The following is a 27,189-nucleotide window of genomic DNA, read 5'->3' as shown; positions in this document are numbered from 1 at the left end:
ATGTTAGCATACGGTCAGAGCACAAGGTAAGTACAAAGTTGGGGCCTGAGACACCCGGTCTAGGCAGTCTACCAACTGGACCTTTGTATAACTCTTTCTCTTCTTCTTTTCCAGGTTCCAGAGGAGGCCAGGAGGCTCCCCCGGAGGTAGGTAAGGGGGGTGCGTATCTTTCTCTATCCACAAGGCACAGAAGAGTACTTTAGAGTAGAAGTACTCGGATACGGGGTGGTGAGTAATTAGAGTAAAAGTACTTGGTATGGTACCGGGCGAGTATGGTACGGAGGGCCCCTTAGGCTCGGCCAACAGGAAGATACACAAGCATTTATATTCTTATTTCTCTCTATCTACTGGGTGGCCGTGTCGGTACGACAACGGCAGTCAGGGGGTTAACACAAAGTAAGCGCTCTAGTTTCTAACGGTCTTCTTTCACCGGGCCTGGCGGCGCAAGCCAACTTAAAGTCTCTTCAAAGGGTGAAATAAACATAACACGGGCCTGTCTTCTTTCACAGGGTGGACGTGACACTTTATCTAGAGGCTGCTAGCTTCCATTAGTCTCTACGGGGTTATCTTCATTCAACAATCTTCAGTGTACCACACCACGGTGACACTCTTCATTCACAGTCTTCATTTAGCATCGACAGGGTGACTTCCTTCATTCACAATCTTCGTTATTATCCTTAGCTGCTCATTTGCCACTATGAGTGCCTCTTCTTAATAACACGGGTGATAGATAGTGAACGGTTTGTCTTACTGCGACCTTATGGAGCTGTGGAGCTGCCGTTTCCATACGGGGGTCCCGTCGTCCGCACTCGTCCCCGATACGAGCCAGGTGGGTCTCCAGTATGCATGCGGCTCTCCGTGTATACTTGTCTATGGGGGGTACACGCTCCTGCGTGTGCTTCCAGCCCCACTCCTACAAGCCTGGTGATGTGAGAATATAAGAGAGCAATTGAGTGGTGATACAAACAATCAAACAATAAACATAGTCCATACGTGAGAGTCCATAAGTGAGAGGAGTGTGGACTTACCATCCAACGCCGAGTGGACGGCATATGCTGCGCGAGCGTCTGTGTGTAGCAGGGATCTGATACTGCTAGGTGCGCAGGCTGTTTATAAAGGGCGCGGCTGACAGGCTGCGGCTGTCCTTAATTGCTAACCAGGGCGGCGGCCGGAATGAGCCGCAGCTGATTTAGAATTGCTCTGGGATAGTACACTAAATCTATGACACGGCCGTGGGCGTGCCTGGTTGCCATGGGAACGCGCCCCTCCCCCTGAGGCGAGACCTGACAGACTCCACACACTCCCCCCCTAAGTTTCTTGCTACTGCAAGGAGCTTGACTACTTTCCTCACCTTCGTAGAGTCTTGAGAGCGCGTCCACGTGGTTCATTTTGTTCCCGGGCCTGTGCTCCCGCCGGCGCTCTCTGTTTCTACTACTACTACTAAAGCCTGTCTTCTTTAAATTGCTTGTCACCATCAGACTCAGATTCATCTTCCAGTGTCTCCTCATCTGAAGAGAAATCTTCCCCAGAAGAGTAGTTGGCTGTGATTTGGGCCAAGAGCATTTTCTTAGCAATTCTATTTTCAGGGTCATCATCTTCCTCTGCTGCCCAAGAGGGCCCAGAATGGGACTGCTCCTCATCCCCGGATGACTGAGGATGGAATGTCGCTGCTCCCTGCAGGGACACGTCCTCGGTGATTGGCTTCATCTTCTGGACATCTGCGTCACTCTCAGAATCCAAGTCCGCGTCGGGTTCCTCATCGCTCGACGAGGCAGAGGTGTCCATTTCCTTCTCCTGCGACCTGGTTACATTTTCAGACTTCCTGGTTTGTCGTCTACCCTCCTTCGAGTCGTGTCTCTTCATCAAGCAAGACCGGATTTTATTCCGGTCTTTCATTTCATTCGGCACGTTTTTGTCGTCACTAGAGGAATCCGTGCCTCTGCCTCTCTGAACCTTGGCTCTTCGGTCAGCCCCGTCGGACTCAGAGGAACAATCCGCGACTTTGCGCTTGCGGTGAAGCCTCTCTGGCGGCGTCCTAGTGAGCGCAAAGAGACATTTCTTTGCCACGTGCGTCGATCCCTTCTCGTCGTCGTCGGTCGGGGGATCGTCGGAGCTGTGTGCCATGGCTGACCGCTGAAGTAGAACAGCAGGAACCTCATCTGAATCGGAGTCCTCTCTCAGTCTGCTAAACCCTCCGTCTTCGGCCTCGTTGGCCGTCTTTGTGGCAGGGCTATCCTCGGGGGTCTGCTTGGAGAGGACGGCGTTGGGGGTCCTAGGGACATCGCCGTGTCGGTCTAGCCTGCGGACAACTTCCTGCACAGCGTTCTGTAGTTCCGTCTGACTTCGGAGAAGGGCGGCCAATTCGAGGCTGGCCATGTTTAGGCGGTGGTTGAGATCAGATGAATACCCACATTCTCCACCATATGTGGGAGGTCGGGTGGGAAATACAACTCAGAGTGCAGTTTCAGGGGTTAGACACACGATGGCGCCCCTTGCTTTATTTCTCCAACAGGTTCAAACAAAGTCAGTTTTCACAAACAGAACTCAGACGGTAATATTCTTTGCCTGAGGTCCCGGTTCCGAGGCGGGAGTCGTCACTGCAGAGGATGAGAGGGGATGTTAGCATACGGTCAGAGCACAAGGTAAGTACAAAGTTGGGGCCTGAGACACCCGGTCTAGGCAGTCTACCAACTGGACCTTTGTATAACTCTTTCTCTTCTTCTTTTCCAGGTTCCAGAGGAGGCCAGGAGGCTCCCCCGGAGGTAGGTAAGGGGGGTGCGTATCTTTCTCTATCCACAAGGCACAGAAGAGTACTTTAGAGTAGAAGTACTCGGATACGGGGTGGTGAGTAATTAGAGTAAAAGTACTTGGTATGGTACCGGGCGAGTATGGTACGGAGGGCCCCTTAGGCTCGGCCAACAGGAAGATACACAAGCATTTATATTCTTATTTCTCTCTATCTACTGGGTGGCCGTGTCGGTACGACAACGGCAGTCAGGGGGTTAACACAAAGTAAGCGCTCTAGTTTCTAACGGTCTTCTTTCACCGGGCCTGGCGGCGCAAGCCAACTTAAAGTCTCTTCAAAGGGTGAAATAAACATAACACGGGCCTGTCTTCTTTCACAGGGTGGACGTGACACTTTATCTAGAGGCTGCTAGCTTCCATTAGTCTCTACGGGGTTATCTTCATTCAACAATCTTCAGTGTACCACACCACGGTGACACTCTTCATTCACAGTCTTCATTTAGCATCGACAGGGTGACTTCCTTCATTCACAATCTTCGTTATTATCCTTAGCTGCTCATTTGCCACTATGAGTGCCTCTTCTTAATAACACGGGTGATAGATAGTGAACGGTTTGTCTTACTGCGACCTTATGGAGCTGTGGAGCTGCCGTTTCCATACGGGGGTCCCGTCGTCCGCACTCGTCCCCGATACGAGCCAGGTGGGTCTCCAGTATGCATGCGGCTCTCCGTGTATACTTGTCTATGGGGGGTACACGCTCCTGCGTGTGCTTCCAGCCCCACTCCTACAAGCCTGGTGATGTGAGAATATAAGAGAGCAATTGAGTGGTGATACAAACAATCAAACAATAAACATAGTCCATACGTGAGAGTCCATAAGTGAGAGGAGTGTGGACTTACCATCCAACGCCGAGTGGACGGCATATGCTGCGCGAGCGTCTGTGTGTAGCAGGGATCTGATACTGCTAGGTGCGCAGGCTGTTTATAAAGGGCGCGGCTGACAGGCTGCGGCTGTCCTTAATTGCTAACCAGGGCGGCGGCCGGAATGAGCCGCAGCTGATTTAGAATTGCTCTGGGATAGTACACTAAATCTATGACACGGCCGTGGGCGTGCCTGGTTGCCATGGGAACGCGCCCCTCCCCCTGAGGCGAGACCTGACAGACTCCACAGTGTGTACAGTACTGTAGGTCTGAAATGCACGCAACTCGAGAACCGTTCGACTTCAAATTCGACACACACGTTCCACACCCCGACAGGGAGTGCAGTGCCCGGTGTCGAGTCGGTCGGAAACCGCCACAAAAGGCCTCTGTCTGGGGGGTTTCGCGGGTTTCGCTTGCCAAACATTTGTATTGGTTGATATCTATTCTACACGCTACCAATTTACGATTGGTTCAGGTTACGTCGCAATGCAATGGCCGACGCTCCATATCAGGAGAGTTTTTGGTGCTATATCGCTGTGGGAACACTCGCCCCTTGCCTGTGTAGATGAGGTGGAATACTCATGATGAGGAAGGACATCAACATCTTTACACAAGATCCCCAAATAGTTGAAAAAAGAGCTGCGGAAACATAACATATACAAGCTCAGGTGTCCCAAAAATGTGCTTTAAAAAAAGAATTGTAACAGGAAGTAATAATGTTTAACCTTTAACTTGTTGTGAGTACAAGGAGAACAATTTCCACTCGACAGCAACGACATCATTACTGTTATTATTAGAATAATAATATGATTTGATGATTCAGTAGCGCGCATCACTTCATGCCCTGCATTAAGCTTGTAGAACAATCTCCATTTAGACAAAACAACCAAAGCATTACTGTGATTACTGCCACTGATTTCATTCAAATTAAAACAACATTAAGTCTGCACTATGTTTACTTTGTTCTAATGATTTGATTTGTGCTCTTTCACAAGCCTATGTCACATCGCCTCACAGGAAATAGAGCGAAAGGGAGTGTGTTTGTGTATGCAATTAAGCATGCATGCATGCAAGTGTGTTTGTGTGTCTGTGTCTGTGCGTGCGTGCGTGCGTGCGAGAGAGATAGAGAGAGAGAGATTAGACACAAATACTTCAAATAGGCCTGCTGGTCACTTTATATTCTCTCCATCTTTCTCTCACTCTGGAAACTAGTGTGCGTACGTGTGTGCGAGAGTTTCCAGAGTGAGGGAAAGATAGAGATGGAGTAATATAGTAAAATAGCTTGTTTGTTGGTGTGCGAGTGTGTGTGTCTTCCACTCACCTGTACCTGAAGGGAGCTACGGTCGCCATGTTGACTCTTGGGGTCTGCGGCGGCGTCTCTGTGGGCGTGGCCTCACTCTCTCGCCACGGGTCCTCCTGGACGCTGGTGGGCGTCGCCTCGGCCACGGGGACGTCTGGCGACGACGCGATCAGGGCCGGAGGCGGGGGGGGCAGGGGTCCGGGAGAGGAGGCGGGACTGAGGTCTTCAGGGGTGTCCATCTCCTCGTCCGATTGGCTCGTGGAGCCGCTGCGACCCCTGATGATGATGGCGGTGGGGCGGGGTTATTATAGTTAATGAAAACGAATTCAATAACGGAAAACTTGAATTAAAAAAACATTTTCGTTAACTGAACTAAAGAAAAACTATAATAATTAAAACCAGTAAGACGCCTTAAGGCGACGGGCGACCAAAGGGCACTCTACCGGAATAATGTCACTTCATTATGTCAGCACTGTCATAGAAGTTTGTCATAAGCAGGGGTGCACATTAATATTTTGGGCTCAAAGGAGCACCTGGACATGTAAATTGGAGGACGTTTGATAGCAGCTCAACCACTGTTTTTATTTTAATATCTTTCGTGAGTTTTTATTACACAATAGGCCTACTTACTCTGAACTTTTTGAATCCTGCACCAAAACAAAAATGAAACAATTTAAAAAAAGAAAATGAAAAAAAAAACACCAGCTAACACTCACAAAATAAAAACAAATTGCAACTAACTATAAATTAGCAAAAATAATAATCTCATAACTAACTAAAACTAAACTATAAATGAAAAATCACACCCGTGTGAACTGAGTGGTGCAACTCCTCTCTCCCCCTCCCCTTCTCTCTCTCTCTCTCTCTCATTAGCAGGCAACAGTGCAGCACTATCTCTCTCTCTGTTTCTGGCACAACAGTGCCCCTACTGGTACTAATAGTCATACTGGTGCTCATTAACACACACATTAACGTCACATAGGTGAACACTGAACATGGACATTGCTGTTCCTTGGATTGGTTGCACCACAAAAAAATCCCAAACTGTTCTAACCTTGTGGTGGGGGGGTCGTAGTGTCGGGCGGCGAGGGTCGCCCGAACGGGAGACGACGGGCGAAGGTTATCGTTGCTCAGCATGGACGAGGTTTCCTCTGTCGCCCCCTCCTGGTAGGGCTGTGTCACCATTATAACATTTAAGTTGAGGATTAGTTATTGTCACTCAAACAAATTTGAACATTTACACTGAACATTGGATATATGAAATTAAATAAATTGCCTCGTAATCAAAAATGACATATTCACTAATCTTATACTAGAAAAACATTTGCGGAAATAGCTTGTAGATCCTCTATTTTTAACATACAAACATTTTTCAACATGGAAGATCAACCATTGTTCTTTTTTTTGTACATTTTTCAACCAGGAAACGATGACTGGAGATGCTCTGATCAATCGGCCGATTTTCACTCCAAATGACTCGATCGGCAGTTTACCCGATCTGGAGAAACCAGATCAATCAGATATATAGTATAGTATCGTTTGTAACAGGTCTAAACATTCTCCCCTTCCTCCCCACAGTAGGAAGAGTTTTGACGTGGGTTTTGACATATAATCATTTTGGAAATATTCAAATTTTCCCCTCACGCACAAGATCGGTATCGGCCGACTGTGAGGAAAAACAATCGCTGATCGGGATCGGAGCCTGATCGGAGCACCTCTAATTATGGCGATTATGACAAAATAATCGCGATTATGTAAAAAATAATCACAATTAATGTAATCATGGTGACGGGCCTACAGTACCTCCAGCTCCAGGGGGGGGTCTCTGTGGTCCTCTCCGTCCCCCAGCAGCCCTCTCTCCTCCTGGGACACCATCACGTTGGAGTTGGCCCCCTGTCTCCGGAGCTGCAGCGGCGGCGGTCGGAGGAGCTGGTTCCGGTTCATGGCGTACATGTTCCTGTTGTTGCGGTGGTTGTTACCGTTCTGGGAGGAGGAGGAGGCGACGCGCGACGCTGGCAGGTTGGTGGCGACGGCGTGTTTAATGCCTGCATCCAACGCCACCATGTCCCTGGAGGAGATAACTCCGTTATCGAAAACTAACAGAATAACGAAAAATATAATTGATACAAAAACTAAAACTAACTGAAACAAACTGTATTGTGTGTTTACAATACTAACTAAAACAAACAAAATGATAGAAGAAATGCCCTTAGTTTGTCATCGTTCAGTAACTGAATACATATTATAAATATATCTTATGTATCATAAAAGATAAAACAATATGTATCTCCTGTTGAGTTTTTATTACACAAAAGGCCTACCTGCACGTGACAAGTATTAAAAACTAACTAAACACTAAAACTAAGCGCCGTCACAAAAATATTAAAATAAAACGTAACAAAAACTAGCAAAACCGCTCTAAAAACGAATTAAACTAACTGAATTAGAAGGTGGAAAAAAAGTGCCTTGGACTCTGTGTCAATGTCTACCAGTAAGTGCAGTGAATTACTGGTTTGGTATATGTGGCCCCAGGGCCTGTCGCCTGTCATTAGCGTGACAAACTATAATGAAAAATGCCAAACTGTTCTAACCTTGTGGAGGAGCGCAGCGAGCGCTGCTGCAGCTCCCTACGCTGCAGCAGAGGGCTGTTGTAGGAGGAGCCTCCAGAGGAGGACCCAGGCTGCAGCAGAGGGCTGTTGTAGGAGGAGCCCCCAGAGCAGGACCCAGGCTGCAGCAGAGGGCTGTTGTAGGAGGAGCCTCCAGAGCAGGACCCAGGCTGCAGCAGAGGGCTGTTGTAGGAGGAGCCTCCAGAGCAGGACCCAGGCTGCAGCAGAGGGCTGTTGTAGGAGGAGCCTCCAGAGCAGGGCCCAGGCTGCAGCAGAGGGCTGTTGTAGGAGGAGCCTCCAGAGCAGGGCCCAGGCTGCAGCAGAGGGCTGTTGTAGGAGGAGCCTCCAGAGCAGGACCCAGGCTGCACCTGGGGCGCGGCCGGAACACCTGATTGATTCCATACGTTATATTAGACAGAAATGCAAAACAGCAACACTCAAACACTTGGTCAAAAAAGGATAACACCATTCTGGTCGTAGGTATTCAATTCATAAAACATAACATTTAAAAAAAACAACACGATTCAATATCATCAAAATATAAGACACTCGTGCACAGAGTAAGGGGGGAGGGGGTGATCACCTTATAAGGGAGAAGTGGTATTGGTGGATTTAAATTGTACATGCCTGATCCACATGTTTTGAGCGATGGGGTCAGGGCATTCACCACTTGGGTGGTAGTGCTATAGGCAAATTTACCCATGCTTGTTTTAAAGGTGGGTTGTTTTAAAGGGTATATGCACAGTAGGCAATTTATATCATCAGTGAATAATCGGTAAACACCTGTGAAGGAAGTAGGGAAGGGGTCCGTAAGTAGGAAGAGTTATTCTGTATACATAGAGCCTATTAGTCAGATATGCGGGTACTGAGGGCATTGAGGGCAAAGCCACAGTTTTTTTTTAATGGATCAATCGATCCCATTTTCAGTGTCTTACCTCCTCCCGGCCTCTGGAGGAGCTGGTTCCTCACGGTAGCGTCCCTCAGCAGGTCCTTGGAGGAAGGAGGTGGGATGCCGGTGGTCCGCGGGGAGGAGGAGGAGGAGGAGGAGGAGGAAGGAGGCGCAGGGGAGTGCACGAGGGCCGTCCGTGTCGGAGAGTGCGCCGGCGTGTGCGTCGGCGTGTGTCTCGGCGTGTGTCTGAATCATCAGAATCACAATTAGAATAAAATTAGAATAAAAGCAGTATTGTCACATCACAGTTTTATTTTAGAGGATCAAAAGTTTGAGCAAAGCTTTTACCACAAACTGTACAAGTAAAGGGTTTCCCCTGTATGGGCCCTCATGTGCTTTCTCACATCAGATATTTTTTACATGCCTTTGCCCTTTACTACAAAACTGTACAACTAAACGGTGCTTTTACCACAAACTGCTGTACAAGTAAAGGGTTTCCCCTGTATATCAGATATTGACAAGCCTTTGCTACAAGACAGTACAACTAAAGGTTTTTTACTACAGTAGGTAAAGAAAATTAAAAACAATTACACATAGTACCTGGGCGTATGCGTTGGCGTGTGTCTCGGCGTGTGTCTGGGTGTGTGCGTGGGCGTGTGTCTAGGCGTGTGCGTCGGGGTGCCACGCAGTGAGGAGGAAGGCCGGGGGAGGCTGCTGGTCCCCCGGCGGGGGTCCACTACTTTAGGGGAGGACGGCAGGAGGCTGCGGGACAGGGGGATGCCCGAGGGGGCCGGAGCCCGGGGGGCAGACTTCACATTGACGCCCCCACTCATCTCTGACCTGTGGCGAGAGAGGGAGAGAGAGAGCTTTATGGTCACGTCACACGTTTACAGTGTAAAAGAGTGGGTGAAATTCATTTTTGTGCGTATAGTCCCTATCGTGTCGCCTTTTCCGAAGCGATCAAGAAAATAAGAAACAAACCTAAAAACAATCGACATATTATTTACACATAAACCTGAAATAAAGCAGTATAGTATACTATATATATATATATATACAGTACACTGTGCATTACACATTCAATGACGTTAGTTAAGGTACTAGAATAAAAGAGTGAACACACAAAAGATGGGATTAACTTGCAAAATGTCAGTACGTGTCATCCGATTACACTACTAAATTTATGACATGCAAAATGCTGAATGTTAATCTAATCCCTTATGGGTGAATGTGTCCACTCACAGAGTGGAAACTACCGGGAGTTTGCTGTGTACCACAAACAAACATAAAAAAGCATAATTAGTTTTATCTGTTGAACTGCGCTGTGGGAAACATCGAGACGTTAGATTTAATTTCATCAGGTTAACCTAGAACTCGTTGTTCCAGGCAGGCAGAGAGGGAAGTTAAGTCATTTAGCAGGCGTCGTATGCAGTGGTGGAAGAAGTATACTCGCATTTCTTTACTTGAGTAAAGGTACAGTACCAATACCGCCATGTAGAAATACACAAGTAGAAATTAAATGTGGTATTCAAAATTGACTTACAAAAGTATTACCAAAAGTAGAAAGTACCGGTATAAAAAAAAAAACTACAAACTCACAATGGGTCGCATTGTGACACATTTTGAGCATGTAGATTGGCAATTTTCAAATGGCCGAAATGTGGTTGGCTTCCTTCTGTCACAAGAGACAATGGAGTATGTGCCAGGGATTAGTCTGTTGGGTGGGTGCTAATGCCGCCTTTTGTTCCGTAAAAATAATAATCAAAACCTCCATTAGCCTAGTAGCCAAAAAGTGAACCCGGACATGTTGACCAACGTTTTATGTTAGAAATGTTTAGTATGGGTCCCCACCCGCCCCACCCAGCATGTAGAAACTGCATTAGTTTTTCATTGGGCTTAAAACGGCCATGCCCACCGTCTTTAGCCCAATGAGTGTTTTTTTTTGCAAAATGAATGCCTGGAATGGATTCAGCACCATGAAAACCCCTAGTTTGACACATCACATGCTACATAAAGCATGATGACATTTTGAACATTTTGCCTTCTATAGGTTGTAATTGGTATGGTCACATTATGCCAATTATGAAAATTGCCCAACATATTATGCAAGTTAGCATCCGGCAGTTTCTACATGCTGGGGACCCATACTAAACATTTCTAACATAAAACCTTGGTGTACTCAACATGTCGGGGTTCACAATGGGGCTCTATGAGGTGGCTACTAGACTACATAGTAACTAGAGTTTTCATATCATTGTAGTGGAGTAAAAGAAAACTACAATATTTGCCTCTCAGATGTAGTGGAGTAAAAGCATTGAGAATTGGAAATACTTAGTTACTTTACACCCCCACTGGTCGTATCGTATGTGAGCGAGTGAGTCAAGAGCGCCAGTGAGCGACCAGCTGAGAACATATGACAGACTGAGTCATGGTAAACCAGTGAGCGACCAGCTGAGAACATATGACAGACTGAGTCATGGTAAACCAGTGAGCGACCAGCTGAGAACATATGACAGACTGAGTCATGGTAAACCAGTGAGCGACCAGCTGAGAACATATGACAGACTGAGTCATGGTAAACCAGTGAGCGACCAGCTGAGAACATATGACAGACTGAGTCATGGTAAACCAGTGAGCGACCAGCTGAGAACATATGACAGACTGAGTCATGGTAAACCAGTGAGCGACCAGCTGAGAACATATGACAGACTGAGTCATGGTAAACCAGTGAGCGACCAGCTGAGAACATATGACAGACTGAGTCATGGTACACCACGAGTTGAGCTTATTTGCAGCGAGGCGCGGAATGTCTGCGTAATGCAATTTGCCCGCCGGGGCCGAGTTCAAAACACAAAAACAGCCCAGCACACATGCAGACACAGCAGATACACAAACACCACAAAGCAGAGAGAAGAACCAGTTGTTTTCCCCGGCTCAGAAAAAGCATAATTCTTTGCAAACATGTACACTACAGTAGACCCATATGCACATACGTACACACACAGTACATACAGCACAACATACTCTTAACTCTGCATGTCCCTTTCCCACACATTTAATATCCTGCAGTGTCCATTTATCCATGAACTCCAAGAGTGTGCAAATGTAACCAAATGGACCCCCCAACCCCCCCCCCCCCGCATTTGCTGCAGTCTCAAGAGTTAAATTAACCACTCAGGATTGTACAGAAGTTTGACAGAATCTGGGATGATTGATTATATCCTCCTCACCTGTGCAGTTTGTTTTCGTGTCCAAAGATCCAGTGCCTCTCGCCTATACCTCCTGTAACCTCCCTGCACCCATGCAGCAGTCACCAGCAGCACCCACAGCACCCTCCCAAAGCCCTAGAAACTGAGCTCACCACCAGTCTCTCTGCTTAATGGTCTCCAACCAACTGCAGGGTGGCTGTCTGTCTGTGTCGACTGGCTGAACCGAGGAAGAACTTTAATGTAATATCATGTAATTGAACTACCTTGCTGTTACTGTACTGGAGGGACATGGGGTGGAGGAAGAGGACACGCGGTACAAGGGTGAAGAAAAGGGGAAGAGAGTATAGCATGCACCAGTGGCAGATATCACACCACCTTCTGGGAAAGGGGAACGAGAAGCGAATGGACTTATCTAGGCCGTTCCCAAGAGTCGTATACGCACACGCATGTTCTAAACGAAACGCATTCCATGTATTATCACCTGAATGAAACACTTCTTGCTTGCACCGTCTTGGCTCTGCGACATCTCAATGTCACTACAAAACTATATAAGCCTCAGACCTCCCAAAACAAACTGATTACGACCACTTTAAGCCTTATAAGTCCATGACACAACTAATTCCCGCTCACTTCGCTTCACTTTTTTGGGCACAACCCCCAAAAAAATCATGTTCCACATTATGCTCTCTTGTATACCGATAGATCTGTGCTGTCAAGTGACATCTTGAGCAGAGATTGTCAAACTGAACCTGTACAGGTTTTAAACATACATTAAATTATTAAACTGAGAGCACTGTTTTTGCAGATGTTCCAATTGCTACACTGCAATGCTGTGTGAAATTACAAACCAGTGCTTTCTGTGCACACTCTACTTCTCAGTGGAGGTGAGTGTGTTCCTCTGTCTACAGGTAGGGTATCTAGCTGTCAGGAAGTCTGTCCGGTCCCTGACAAGATCATTCTGTACTAACATGGGGAAGTTGGAAGTACACTGTCAAATACTCAGTGTCAGATTAACTATGAGATTATACAAATGTAAATTGTGAAGTTGTTTGCACAAAGTTAGGTAGCAGCTGTGTGTGTGTGTGTGTGTGTGTGTGTGTGTGTGTGTGTGTGTGTGTGGGGGGGGGGGGGGGGGGGGGGGGGATTACTGCTTGTTTATACAATATACAAGATTATAGGCACATGTATAGACGAATAACAGTTTAAGTCCACACTAATTATCCATAATGTATAAATGATGGATAAGGGGTCAGGACAACTACAGTAGGCCTTTGCGGGGGTTAAGGCCTTCAACTGTTATTCGTCTAGAGTACTTTTGATGATGCTTTTGAATCTATTTCATTCTCTCCTTGCTCTCCTTTGCACTCTCTTCCTTTCTTTAATCTTTTTTTTTGTCTCATTATTCTACTGTTAATATTGTCTATGCTGCTGCATTGTCTGTACCTGTCCTGTACACAAGATGTAACAATAACGTACGAAACTTGAACCTTGACTGTAACAAAACATAATCCATTTACGTTAATACTGTACCCTCTGCTGAGGAATGAGGATTATACTGTGTATCTCTCCTCCACCACATCCTATACTGCCTTCCTCACATAATATTTGTCACACATATTAGTACGATTGTAAGAACACACACTCGATCTACAAGATCACAACAGGTCACCGCGGGACGCATTGCTAGCTTGTAGAGTTGCTATTTTTGGTGCATGACAGAGGTACGCAACTAAGTACAAATCAAGCATAACTCCAACCACAACCCTGGGCCTTACCTAACCTCTAGTCTAAGTCTATAATCCTAATTATAATGCTTATCCCTATTTTTGAGGGGTGCTAGCCCCTCATATGTCCAGCTTTGAGGGACATAGGACAAACATTGAATGCCATTGACAATGAATGGCCAGTTTTGAGTGTTTGCGCAAACACTAACAATGAATGTCATTGACAATGAATGGCCGGTTTTGAGTATTTGTGTAAACACAAACATTGAAGACAAAGGTGAGGACGCAAATTGCGATTGGCTGGAATGAGATTATGTAAGATGATAAGAGTGATTTTTTTATATTTAAATAAATATATAATTGATATTGTTAGGACCAGGAAAAGTGTCTTCACAATGTGTCTGTTTCATTTGGCACTCACATGCACTCACACACACACACACACACACACACACACACACACACACACACACACACACACACACACACACACACACACACACACACACACACACACACACACACACGCACACGCACACACACACGCACAGTGTCAGCTGTTGGATGACTTAGGCACTGACTGACACTTAATTAAGTGTTGGGTTAACAGAAACAGACATAACTCTAGATCAGTGGTTCTCCACATGATTTTGGAGAGGTCCCCAGATGACAGTGAAGTGACAATAATTGAAGGACTTAAGTTTAGGCTACACAATATTTATCTGTGGAACCGAGTCAGACTACATTTAATACCTCAACTGCTTCAATTCCAAGTGCTTATCAGGTTGGGGCATCCCCAGTTAAAAGATGAATAATATTTTGGGGGGGTCCCCAGTTAAAATATTATTGTGGCGGGGTCGCCCAGTTAAAATGTGATTGTTTTGGGGGGGTCTCCAGTTAAAACTATTATTGTGGGAGGGTCCCCCAGTTAAAATTTGATTGTTTTGGGGGGGGTTTCCAGTTAAAATGATTATTGTGGCAGGGCCTGAAAAGGTTGAAAACAACTGCTCTATATCACTCTTTAAACCTCCATCTTCCACTCCTCCCCTCCTCTCCTTTCTCCCGCTCCCTCCATCTCTCCTTCCTCCCCTCCCCCAACCTCCTATTCCTCTCTCTCTCTCCCTCTCCCCCTCTCTTGAGGACACACTCAAGCACGCACCATTAATGAGCATCAGAATCCCAGTCAGTCAGCCTGGTAGAATTCCTATAGGAGCACAGCTGTGTCATCCTATCTGTATGGAAATGTTCAGTCCCTCATGGCCCCACTGAGGTCATACCAGTATGACTTCACACTGTTAGTTCATAATGATATGCAGGGCCTCAGCTGGTGGTGCTGGGGTAATGTGGCGGCGACGCACACGCACATGTTTGTCTGTGTGTGTGTGTGCTATATACAGTAGGCAGTAGGGCTCTTAACATTCCAAATATTATTATTATTATATTTTTCCCATAGAAAATGACTTGTAATTGTAAAAAACAGGATACCAGCGGAAGAGGGACAGCGCATGCACTGCTCGGAGCCAAGACAAAAATACATTGTTTTTTGTGTTGTCCCTGTCAAACATTAAATCCTCCAGTTCCTCTTCACCATCATCAATAGTTCAATACAAAAGAAAGAAAAAGGAAATAAACAACAACACCACAATATCCAGGCACATGCCACCACACTGACGACCTGAGCTCCAAGCACAACCACATGAATATTGAATAATATGCATTCCCAGTATATGAGTGAAGGAGCCAATGAAGAAGTAGAACCTCGTGAAATCGATGAACCCTGCAGAGCTAAATAATTCAGAACAGACATCACAACACAACAGTGAAGCTCAATGTAGTGGTGGTGGTCAGGGTCATGATGTGAGTCCACGTACGTGACGTACCTCATCTGCTTGAAGGTCAGTGCAGTCAGATGACCCACCAATAGATTGAGAGCAATAATAGCTTGAGAAATTTGCAATCATACAAATTTACAATACAAGTAGTGTGACTCTATGATATTTGATCCTGGCGTTCAGGCTCTGCTTATACATTACGAGAGAGCAGGGAGATGTTGTATGTCTTTAAATCTTTTGTTTTGATGAATTGAAAATGGGGGACCCTGATGAAAACAAGTCTTTTCTCGTTTTATCCTCTTAGCAGTTTTTGTATTGACCTGCTGTACCTTCCTTGAACTGTACCCATGTCAAGGACTCCAAATTAATCTTTGGTCGCAGACCCCCATCTGAAAATATATTCTACCTGGGACCCCCATGCAAGATCTAGATTTGTGTTCTTAAAATGTTTCAAGAATAATCCAAATTCTATTTTGATGCACCATTTACCTCTGTTTTCATGGAAAATACAAAATGATGGAGCGTGAACGTAAAGGAATCACTTGTAAACATGTGATGTGACAATAAAGCTGATTGTGACCTCACCTTCACGTGACGTGAGTGTAAATGAGTCATTTTAGGCTTAGTTATTAGCCCTTAAATCTGTGGCTTAATGTATGATGCTAGTATAATAAACATTAAACAAGGCTTTAGATGGGTGGGGATGACTTCTTAGTGTGTGATACGTGCTCATACTAACGTCTCAGAGGAACTACTGAAACATTAGTCACAACTTAGTCTACCAGCCTGTTGACGTGATCCCACATGCTGCGACATGTCTGGCTAATTATTGTTTAATCCATTCTGGGCGGGAACCCCTCTTGGTGTTTCAAGCATTCTGTTCTACTTTAGCTATTGAAAAATAGCAGATCTACAAGCTCATAGCGTGCCACCGAGTGGCGCGCTACGAGCTTGTAGGTCTGCTATTTTTGAAAAGTCGTGAAAATGTGGCGCAAATCTTTGAATATATTTCATTTTTAACTAAAATATTGGCTTCTGGGGGGTCCCTGGAACTACATATTTTGAGATGGGGGTCCGTGGCCCAATAGAGATAATTTTGGGGGTCCTTGACATGAAAAAGGTTGAGGACCACTGACATAGAAACATGGGTTTTTCAGAAAAGATTTAGGATTTAGAAGCCTTTTTTTTTTTAAATCGACCTCAGTCCAGAATGGGTTAAAGATGAACATTTGACGATTGACTTGTTTTTGTTAACTTAAAAAAAATCATGGGTTCGCCTCAATCTTTGAATATAAAGAGCATCTTTGAAACTGTTATCTCTTATCCATCCATACATACATACTTTGCTATACCTCCATTCATTGCTACATAAGGACTGTGCTGCCATCTAGTGGTCATAATCTAGAAGAGCAGGAAGCAAATGACCAAGCAATGAGGATTGCTTGTGTTGGCTTCTCCCTTTAGACCGCTTGAACCCATAACCATAACATCCGTTTTCTGAGGAGAACGCAAGCTAAAAATAGCCGATTCACAAGCTCACAACGCCTCACAGCTGCTTGTAGCTTGTAGATCTGCTACACCAAAGAGGTTTGGTGTAGAGGGAGAAAAGAGCAGACTATAAGTAAAGACTAAAAGGTCAAGTATTGACGGTTCAAGTGGTTAACTGTCTGAAAATGCACATTAACATGAAGCAATTATCCATGCAACACTGATGACAGTGCTGTCAAACAAGTCTATGAAAAAGAAAGAAAGAAAGAAAGAAAGAAAGAAAGAAAGAAAGAAAGAAAAAAGACATGCACATCCAACCAAAACTTGGGTGAGCAGTATACAACGATCAAAAAGAAAGACGCTCGCACACTGAGGGCTGCGAGGCTGTGATAGATGCCTTTATTGCACCATAAGATGACTGTGACATTTGGAGCACAATGCTCTTCCTCAGACAGGTCTATGAAGCCATGTCTGAAATCTATGAAAATGTTTACTGATCTGCTACACAAATTTAGCAAACATGTTGTGGGGGTCCCTGGTTCATTTCTCTCTCAGCTAAGGGGTCCTTGGCATGGAAAAAACGTGAAGACTTTCCTATGCTCTCCTCTACTCCCCTCTCTTCTATTCCTCTCCTCTCCTCTACTCCCCTCTCTTCTAGTCCCCTCTCTTCTACTCCTCTCCTCTCCTCTCCTTTTCTACTCCCCTCTCTTCTACTCCTCTCCTCTCTTCTACTCCTCTCCTCTCCTCTACTCCCCTCTCTTCTACTCCTCTCCTCTCTTCTACTCCTCTCCTCTCTTCTACTCCTCTCCTCTCTTCTACTCCTCTACTCTCCTCTACTCTCTTCTACTCCTCCCCTCTCTTCTATTCCTCTCCTCTCCTCTACTCCCCTCTCTTCTACTCCCCTCTCTTCTACTCCTCTCCTCTCCTTTTCTACTCCCCTCTCTTCTACTCCTCTCCTCTCTTCTACTCCCCTCTCTTCTACTCCTCTCCTCTACTCCCCTCTCTTCTACTCCTCTCCTCTCCTCTACTCCCCTCTCTTCTACTCCTCTCCTCTCCTCTCCATTAGGTGTTAAATTAAATGAGCTGAGGTAATGTATTTTTCCCACATCAGTTCAATGAAACTAATCAGCTTAATGAATGCAACCTCTGAACATGCAAGAAAAGGAAAATAGCATGCTAGACAGAGTGAGAGTGAGAGTGACAGACAGACAGACAGACAGACAGACAGACAGACAGACAGACAGACAGACAGACAGACAGACAGACAGACAGACAGACAGACTGTTATAGTGGAATAAAAGTACAATATTTTCCTCTGAGATGTAAGTGAAAGTAATATAGCTATACTGGAAATTGGAAAGACTGCAGTAAAGTAAAAAATATATACTACCTCAATTGAGTGAATGTACTTTAGTTACTTTGTACCACTGGCTCTCTCCTCCCTGTCCCATGACACACACACACACACACACACACACACACACACACACACACACACACACACACACACACACACACACACACACACACACACACACACACACACACACACACACACACACACACACACACACACACACACACACACACACACACACCCTCTGACTCATCAGAAAATCGATCAAGGCTGACAGAGGTGGGGGGCAATGTGTGGGATCTGGCTGTAAACTGAAGGGCGTTAGCAAAGTGTGTGTGTGTGTGTGTGTGTGTGTGTGTGTGTGTGTGTGTGTGTGTGTGTGTGTGTGTGTGTGTGTGGGTGCGTGCGTGCCTGCGTGCCTGCGTGAGCGTGTATTAGTCCGGCCTGCGACCACTGCACATCAAAACAACGTTATTATTATTATTAACAACAACAGCAGTAAAACTAGCCAAGTGTCTGTCAAAACACTGCACTATCCCTATAATAGACAGTATTAGTGACATACTGTAAACACTGAATGAACAAATAATTCTAGTCAGATACAGTTACAGATACAGGGCTCACCAACATGGCCGAACACAGACAAAATGTCCGTGTCAGGACTTGGTCTTGTCCGTGGCACATTCTACATTTTGTTTTTACACACCATTATAATGTTCTTATTTTGATTATATGACCCAATTACTGAATGTAAAGTCTCCAGGTTTTCTTTTAGAATAGGCTATGAATGACACTGAATTACTACACACTACAAATGGTTCCATTGTGTACGCTCTCAGAGTTACAGACCTGTAATGGTCATTTCATATGTCCGTGGCAAAAATAGAATTTTGACAAGAATGTCCACCACAAGCCACCATCTGTCCAGGGGTGGACGGTTACAAGCCACCACTGAAGGTATCTGACCAGGGGTGGTCTGTCCACCACTGAAGGTATCTGACCAGGGGTGGTCTGACCATCACTAAAGGTATCTGACCAGGGGTGGTCTGTCCACCACTGAAGGTATCTGACCAGGGGTGGTCTGTCCACCACTGAAGGTATCTGACCAGGGGTGGTCTGACCATCACTGAAGGTATCTGTCCAGGGGTGGACGGTTACAAGCCACCACTGAAGGTATCTGACCAGGGGTGGTCTGTCCATCACTGAAGGTATCTGACCAGGGGTGGTCTGACCATCACTGAAGGTATCTGACCAGGGGTGGTCTGACCATCACTGAAGGTATCTGACCAGGGGTGGTCTGACCATCACTGAAGGTATCTGACCAGGGGTGGTCTGTCCACCACTGAAGGTATCTGACCAGGGGTGGTCTGTCCACCACTGTACTACAAAGTACCAAAAGGAGGCTACTCATTGTGCAGAATGTCCCGTTTCAGGTTTTCAAACGTATACAAAGTATTTTGAAAATAGCAGATCTATAGATAGTAGATCGGCTATTTTCAATGGCCAAAATGTATACTGTAGGGCTGAAGAGGTTACTGTATGTGTTGTAATAATGATCAGTAACTAGTGACTGAAGCCTTCTAACAATCCTTGTGGAGTAAAAGTGCAGTATTTGCCTGGAAATTGGAAATGCTCTAGTAAAGTAAAAATACCTCAAAATTGTACATATAAGTAGGGATGGAGCTACTGTACCGGTAGTTAATTTTCGGTCAGGCTTATCGAGCCGAGTTCTTATTGAGCCCACTATCGAGCATTTTCTATTATTTTGTGGAAATACGGGAGACGACAATAAATTCTGAACAGAACCAATACAGTACTTTTGTAACAGACGGAACGGAAGGCAATTGACCTTTTTACTTTTGGAAAATAATATTGATGAACCTGTTAACTGGTGAATGTGTGTACCGTCACTTTAAACGACATGTTTGTGCTTAGATTTATTTCTTGATCGCCTCTTGTGTTGACTGTTAAAACATGACGTCATGGGCCGTTATGCTCCATAACAGGCTTGATAAGCACAAAGCTTATTGATACCGGGTACTCAAAAAGCGTGTTATCGGGTTTGTCCGGGTATCGGGTTTCGAGCTCCATCCCTACTTAAGTACAAAACTTGAGTAAATGTACTCAGTTACTTTACACCACTGCACCCGATGATGGTGTCAAAACGTCCCACTGAATGAACAGCGGTGCCAGGCATTCAGACACCTTTAGACTTCAACAACAACAGTGTAATAACAATAACAACAACAAGAACAATTGTGTTATTAATAAATCAAGCCCGATATATGTCAGCTGGGACCTACCGGTAAAGTGTTGCACTGTGCCGTTACAGGCCAGCCGGGCGGTGAAGGCTGTGAGGAGGAGGTCACACTTCTCTGAACGTCTCAGGAACAATGGGGGGGAGAGTGTTTTTTCCTGGATCACCGTTGCATCCTCAGTGCTGCCGTCCCATTGGCCCCGCGCCTTGCCTCGCCATTCACAGAGACAGGAAGCTGCTGCTGTGACAAACAGAAAGAAAAAACACAAGCGGAACGTCTTCAGCCAATCGGAGGAGGAGGAGGGTCCAATAAGGCAAGCCCAGGAGGTGACTACGCTCTTTTTTCAAAGTCACTTTCCTTCAATGGAATCTATGTTCTCGTCACTGTTTTTTTAGGAAGGAGAAATGCCATTGGACCGGCTCTGTCCTGTGTGATTGTAGTGAGTCAGATGTATGAATGGGCCGTGGATATATACGGCTGGAGTGAAATGACAAACGCTTTCTTCATGCAAGCAGTGACATGAAACCAGTTCATTCATACACTAACGCAGTACGATTATGAAAGCATAATCTAATAAGCATAAGCTAATAAGCTCCTGTAGACTCCAGGTTAATCACAAACTATTTGTTGAACACACACACACACACACACACACACACACAATCGTAAACTCAGCATACCATGAGCATCCCTTCAATCTAAAGGCGTGCAAGCATCCACAACGAATGGCGATGGAGACTCGCGGTGTGCCATCGGTATTCTCAGCTGAGCTATCTGAAGCATGCACACTCTCACTCCCTCTCTCTCTCTCTCTCTCACACACACACACACACACACAGCCGCATGCTGCACTGACTCATCCAGCGATCGTAGCACTGCTGACTCAGGCCGATCGCATCATGTCACCCCTGGTTACGGGATACCCCTCTCCCCCCCTCCCCTATTTATCTCTAAGCCCTCGCTGTCTCTCTCTCTCTCTCTCTTTCCCGTTACTCGTCTGTGCCTGTACTGTATGCCTCTCTACCTCCACCAATTAAATCGCCGTTTCCCAAACACTGGGCCGGGACCCATTCTTGGGTCAGCAGAAAATATGTTTTTTACTTACATTCAAAACAGTCTCCCCAAAAAGGAATTTCTTAGAAAAGAAATTCAAGCTAAGATTTGCATAAATAGTTCCATGAATTAGAAGTTTCTCTCTGCTATTTTCTCTTAAATCGCTCCTTTGGGGTCTCACTCTCAGGGCTAAAAAGTTGGGGAAACACTGCATTATAATGCAGTAAAAAAATTGTGTAATCATGTCAGTAATACTGTTAAAATATTACTGCGCATGCACACGTGCGTGCACACACACAGTCACACACACACACACACACACACGCCAAAGAGCAAAGCTATTACAAAGATGACATCCCAATTCCAATCACAGTGAGTGACACACTGCACAAAAACGGACACAAAACGGACACATGGGTCGGTCGGTGTGTACAAGTTCACCAACTGAGAACCAAAACAGGAAGAAGAAGTCCAGATAGAAACAATAAGCTGAAGAGAAGACGAGCTCCCATGCACTCACTCACCCTCTGCATGCATCAGGACACTATGGACGCTGTGAGAGAGAGGAGTGTCCTGTCTGTCCCATCATCTGTATGCCAGTGAGGGTGTGTGTGTATGTGTGTGGTGGCTCAGTCCATGTGCCTCTGTGTGTGTGCTTCTGTCTACTTTAGCCTGGCAGACCTCTGGGACGTGTGTGTGTGTGTTCTCTCTCTCGCCAATCGGCCATAACGTCACTTCGCTGTGCTGCTGCCGCAGTATGCCTGAAGCCGTATCCCCGCCCCTGCTCTCTCTCTCTCTCTCTCTCTCCTCATCACCTTCCCCATCTCCCTATGCAATTCTCATACCCCTCTCTCCTCTCCAATCATCTCATCCCCTCCTGTCCCGTCCCCTCCTCTGTTCTATTCCCGTCTTCTCTTCCCCTCCTTCTCTCCTCCCCTCCTCCTCTCCTCTCCTTTCCCCTCCTCTCCTCTCCTCCCCTCCCCTCCTTCTCTGCTCTCCCCTCGTCCTTTTCCCTCCCCTCCTCCTCTCCTCCCCTCCTTCTCTCCTCTCATCTCTCCTCCCCTCCTCCTCTCCTCCCCTCCTTCTCTCCTCTCATCTCTCCTCCCCTCCTTCTCTGCTCCCCTCCCCTCCCCTCCCCTCCCCTCCCCTCCCCTCCCCTCTCCTCTCCTCTCCTCTCCTCTCCTCTCCTCTCCGTAATGGACCTGTTGGCCTGGCTCCTTCCCTCACTAAAGGAGTGAAATATGAGCCCAGTTAAAGCAAAGACAGATCCATTAGATGGATGAGAACGTGTCTGTGTGCGCACGTGTCTGCTGTTATTGTGTGTGCGTGCGTTCGTGAGTGCAGTGTGTGCACGTGTGAGTGTGTGCGTGCGAGACTGACAGGTGGTAATTAAAAGATATGTGGCCATGCATGTGTCAGAAGCTCAGACCCATCAACCTGCTTTCACACTACAATCTGTGGTCAGGGGATACAGGGTATGCTAATGATGTGCACGCAACGCACACACACACACACACGCGCGCGCACACACACACACACACACACACACACACACACACCTGATGTGCCTGTATTAAGTACACGCTGAGACAAACAAGCATCCCAAAGGACATGTCGAGAGAGAGAGAGCGAGAGAGAGAGACTATCGTTGCTGTCAGGCAGAAACCTCCCAACTCCATATTTTAACTTTTTGTGTTTTTTCGTAAATCAACGCCCTACTTTATCATACACAAAAAACATCAAAAGTAGCAGATCTACAAGCCTGTAGATCTGCTACTTTTGCCATTTTTGAATTTTTTATCCTCAAAAGTTATTTTGACATATGAGGATTCCACCCGCCAGAGACGATACATAGAAGATAAGGGAAGGGCAACAAGATGAATTTACAGAACAATGACACAGACACACGTGTCACCGATGTGTCGTCCATCCCACCTTCCAAACACAAGGACTATAGGGACGGTATACGGGAGAGTTGTCACCGACGTGACCTTGGCTCCAACACACCCTCCGTCTCTCCTCCTCATAAACGGCACTCTAAAAAAAGGCTCATCCCACATCGATCCGGTGTTTACTCAGCTCTCCATGTCCCTGTACACTACAGTATATCATGGCATCTCAAACTGTTTATTGCCAAGAGGCAGTAATACCTCAATGCTGATAAAGATTCAAAGGCAGCTGGGACCCACGCGGCTCTCTCTGGACCCCGAGACGCCATGGATCTGATAAACGTTGATACAAAAGGCCACCGTACCCCAGATGGACTATGTGTGGTTTTTGTTTTTGTGAGATTTTTATGAACACGGTGGTCTTTTGGTCATACTAGGAAAGGAAAGCTATTTAAACGCTCAGGTCTTACAGCACGTCTTTATGGGTCACGACTCTCAAGTAAATGTCCCCCTTTAAAAAGAAAAGATTAAATCGAAAGATTTTAACAAAAAAAATCACACCTTTTCATCAATTAAAAACAATTGCTTATAAATATTGTGTGAGCTTGTAGATCTGCATCTGCACTAGTAGTTTGGGTCCCTGGAAAACGTCTAATTTCTCTTTTGGGTGTTTGGGAACCACTGTTAAGAGAAACCGGACTCGAGTTACAACTGTATAAGAAGGAGAGCTTACGCAAACTGCAAGTAGCCTATAATGACTGTCTTCGAATCCTGTTAAAAAAAAAACAGGAGCACTAGAGCCAGTGGGCTTTTCTGTCCATTGGGTCTCACTACATTCATGGCTCTGTTGAGGAACCTGACATTCAAATTCATGAGCAGGTTGGATCGCTCACTGAATAGACTCATTGGACAGATGACAGACCCAGGCCGTAGTTCTGTAAGGTACACTTCTACCATCAGAGGACACTGGCATGAGTGCCTCGCCTAGAGTAGTAACCTGTGGGGCTGGGTAAATGTACTGTATTTTTATTTATTTGTATTCTTGTAAATGTGATGTACTGTCTTACCTTGTGGGCCACGAGCCTGTAATAAAGTTTATATACTTTGATTATTCTTTTCCGTCTACACCAAATCTCTTCACCAAACATTAGTCGATCTAAGTAGATTGGCTAGTTTCTTTATAGCTATAATGTTCCCCCCATATGGGGTTCAAGACGTAAATAATGATAATGAAAGATGTTTTCGTCACCACTTGTTTGACAGAAAACAGGATCTGATTGTTTTGTTTTTTAGATTGCTCCGACTGGTTCCTCAAACCTGTTCTTATTTTCTCTTTGCGAGGTCAACTTCATGTCAGTTTCACTTCCACACAGATCTTCGATCCATGTCGTGTTCTATCCCCGAGCGAGCCCATTCTCTCTCTGTCTCTGTTGTTACTCTCATATTACTGCTGCGCTGGCTTTACAGTTCTGCTTTCTAAACCCTGCTTTACAGAAAGACTGTGATACTCAACAGATATCCAATGTGGGTTCAGCTGCTCGAAATAAGAGAAACATGATACATTTCATATTTATAAAACAAATGAGAGAATACAAAACTGTCACCATTTCGTGTTTGTTTTTACTGAATGGCCAGGAATTGCATTTTTGCAGTCGTCTTGACCACACACGAATGTATATAGCAGTGTTTTGCAGACTTTTTCGCGTCAAGGACCCCCACATTAATTATGTGTTTGCCCAATGGACGCCCATCTTAAAATATTTTGTGCCAGGGACCTCCATACAAGATTTGTGCTGTTAAAATGTCTCCATTTGTTAAAGGTATTTTGAAGCTCACAAGTTTCAAAAAAGGCTTTTTTAATAGCCACTCCTGGGGGTCCCCAAGCCCCACTTTGAGAAGCTCCACATTAACATACAGTGTTAAGAGCTCTCTGGCTGATCACATACACACAGTATCGATTCTACAGTCCATTGACCCGCGGGGTGAGCCAGTATACTGTATTCAAGAACCTCTCTATGCGATTCTAATCAATGCATAATACTTCAGCCACTCAGCCATGAAGCATGGGAGATTTATGAGTGCTGCTTTTGGCAATGCACACTGTAAACTATAACGAACATGACATGTCCCCTCCCCCCACAGAATGCAGGACGCGCATATGCTACTGTAATACACAGCTTTGACCCCCACCCCCACCACCCACGCTCTCCCCATCCTTCAACCGTACTGTACTGTACAGCAAAAATACAACCACATACCTAAAGAAAATACTCACAAAAATATGGTCCTCATCGGGCCTCTGCTCCTAACCACTCTGTCCTTTTCACCTCCTCCTGGGTGGCAGATCAGTATATGTTGAACCCATGCTCACAAAAACACACACACACAGACACACAAAAGACACACACACAAGCACATGATCTGTTGCTTTGTCTCAGCGGTCATGCTCTTGAAACGGGAAGTGACTGTCTGAGGGATTATGGGTAGCAGTGTGTGTGCGCGGCGCGTGTGTGTGCACGCGTGTGTGTGTGTGGGCGCGCGCGTGCGTGTGTGTGTGTGTGTGTGTGTGTGTGTGTGTGGGGCTGATGGTGGGGTTAATGTCATAGCTAATCTGCTGATGTCCCTGAGGCCATGCTGTCTGTCCCCCTCCCTCTCTCGGGGTAATACTCTTTAGTCACAATAGGCCACTTGTGCCACTGTCCCCATGCACTACCACATGGGCTGGAGGAAGGGCTATAAGGGAGTGATGGTCGACATGCTGTTGTGTCACTGAGGGACACTCTACAAGATTCTAAAATCATAAATAATAATATACTAGATCACTGGTTCTCAACATTAGGCCTGTCACAAGTATTACATAATCGTCTAATCGCAATTATTTGAGATAATCGCGATTATTTTTGTCACAATTGTCAAAATCGTTTCCATGTTGGAAAATGTTCATGCATTAAAAAAAGCTGAAATAGCTGATCTACAAGCTTAGATAATGTCATAGCGATTTCTACAACCTTACAACGATCACTTTGTGACACGTTGTAAGCTTGTAGTTCAGCAATTTCTGTTATTTTTTTACATTTTTTATATAAAAATAATGTCTTTCGTTCTTTGCATATGTCAGGTATTTATCAACAGAAATGTATTCTTGTTTATAATGTTCCAATGTTCAATGTCAAAAACACAATTAAATCGATAATTGCAATTATTTGTTACGAATAAATCGTCAACATCAATTTGTAATGGTGACAGCGTCAGGTCCACCAGGGGTCCTGTGACTCTGAGAGAGTAACAACTGGCCCGTAAGGGGCCATCTGGGTCCATCTGTACTCTCAGAGTTACATTCACACAATGGATTTCACATTATAGCTTGGATTGAATTGACCTCAATGGAAATAAGCCCTGGGCTTTTTGGGGTTATCCTTTTAGCTTCCTTCTGTATGAATCTGTACCACTGTACCTTTTTTTGCAAACTGTTAATAAAATATTCAATCAATCCAAGAGATAAAAATGGTATGGACTAATTATGGACTAACTCATGTCAAACTGAGCCTAAACAAAATAGGTTTTACTCGTATGTACCTGTACATAAGAAGTAACAATAAAGTACAAACTTGAACCTTTGGGCTCCTTGAAATGAAAAAGGTTGAGCATCACTGCATATCTTATTATTACAACTGCAAAGATGTCCCAAATGAAACGTTGACATACGTAATGTCATCGGGTGGAAAAATGTCACAAACAACTTGACATCCACGGCATAATTATTAATGCTCTGATCGGCGCCAGTGGATTTTCCAGGAGATTCCAGTAGATAATGAGCTGATGGAGTATGTCATTGTACTGACTGAAGTAGTGCTCGTCCTATAAGTAGGCTACCCCAACAGAGCTTCCCCAACAGACTGACTTTTGGTGGGCAGCAAGC

The 27,189-nt window shown here is 45.4% G+C and overlaps 2 protein-coding genes across 6 annotated transcripts in view; both read right to left on the bottom strand.

Annotated features, from left to right (window-relative positions):
• The window catches only part of nav1a (neuron navigator 1a), a 145,175-nt gene extending 137,544 nt beyond the window's left edge, over positions 1-7,631 (bottom strand). For all 5 annotated transcript variants that reach the window (XM_080763953.1, XM_080763952.1, XM_080763954.1 and 2 more), the window contains exons 1-4: positions 7,557-7,631; positions 6,769-7,033; positions 6,020-6,138; positions 4,987-5,241 (exon numbers count right to left, since the gene is read on the bottom strand). In XM_080763953.1, coding sequence (XP_080620079.1) covers positions 4,987-5,241; positions 6,020-6,138; positions 6,769-7,029 — 635 coding nt within the window. In that variant the 5' untranslated portion in view covers positions 7,030-7,033; positions 7,557-7,631. The remainder of the gene's footprint in view (positions 1-4,986; positions 5,242-6,019; positions 6,139-6,768; positions 7,034-7,556) is intronic.
• LOC308314972 (uncharacterized protein) lies at positions 7,283-25,627 on the bottom strand (the record flags this gene model as incomplete). The annotated part of the gene is made up of 6 exons (XM_080762796.1): positions 25,546-25,627; positions 20,374-20,568; positions 9,061-9,300; positions 8,507-8,706; positions 7,557-7,959; positions 7,283-7,286 (listed from the first exon to the last, which is right to left on the bottom strand). Exons 3-6 carry the CDS (start codon positions 9,291-9,293, stop codon positions 7,283-7,285), a joined length of 840 nt encoding a protein of 279 aa, XP_080618922.1. The 5' UTR covers positions 9,294-9,300; positions 20,374-20,568; positions 25,546-25,627.
• Positions 25,628-27,189: the final 1,562 nt, after the last annotated feature.

The sequence above is a fragment of the Protomyctophum bolini genome (assembly GCF_963924005.1).
Source record: "Protomyctophum bolini genome assembly, chromosome: 5".
Lineage (NCBI taxonomy): Eukaryota > Metazoa > Chordata > Actinopteri > Myctophiformes > Myctophidae > Protomyctophum > Protomyctophum bolini.
Note: the sequence above shows the minus strand (reverse complement) of the source record. Positions and strands in the feature narration are given on the sequence as shown.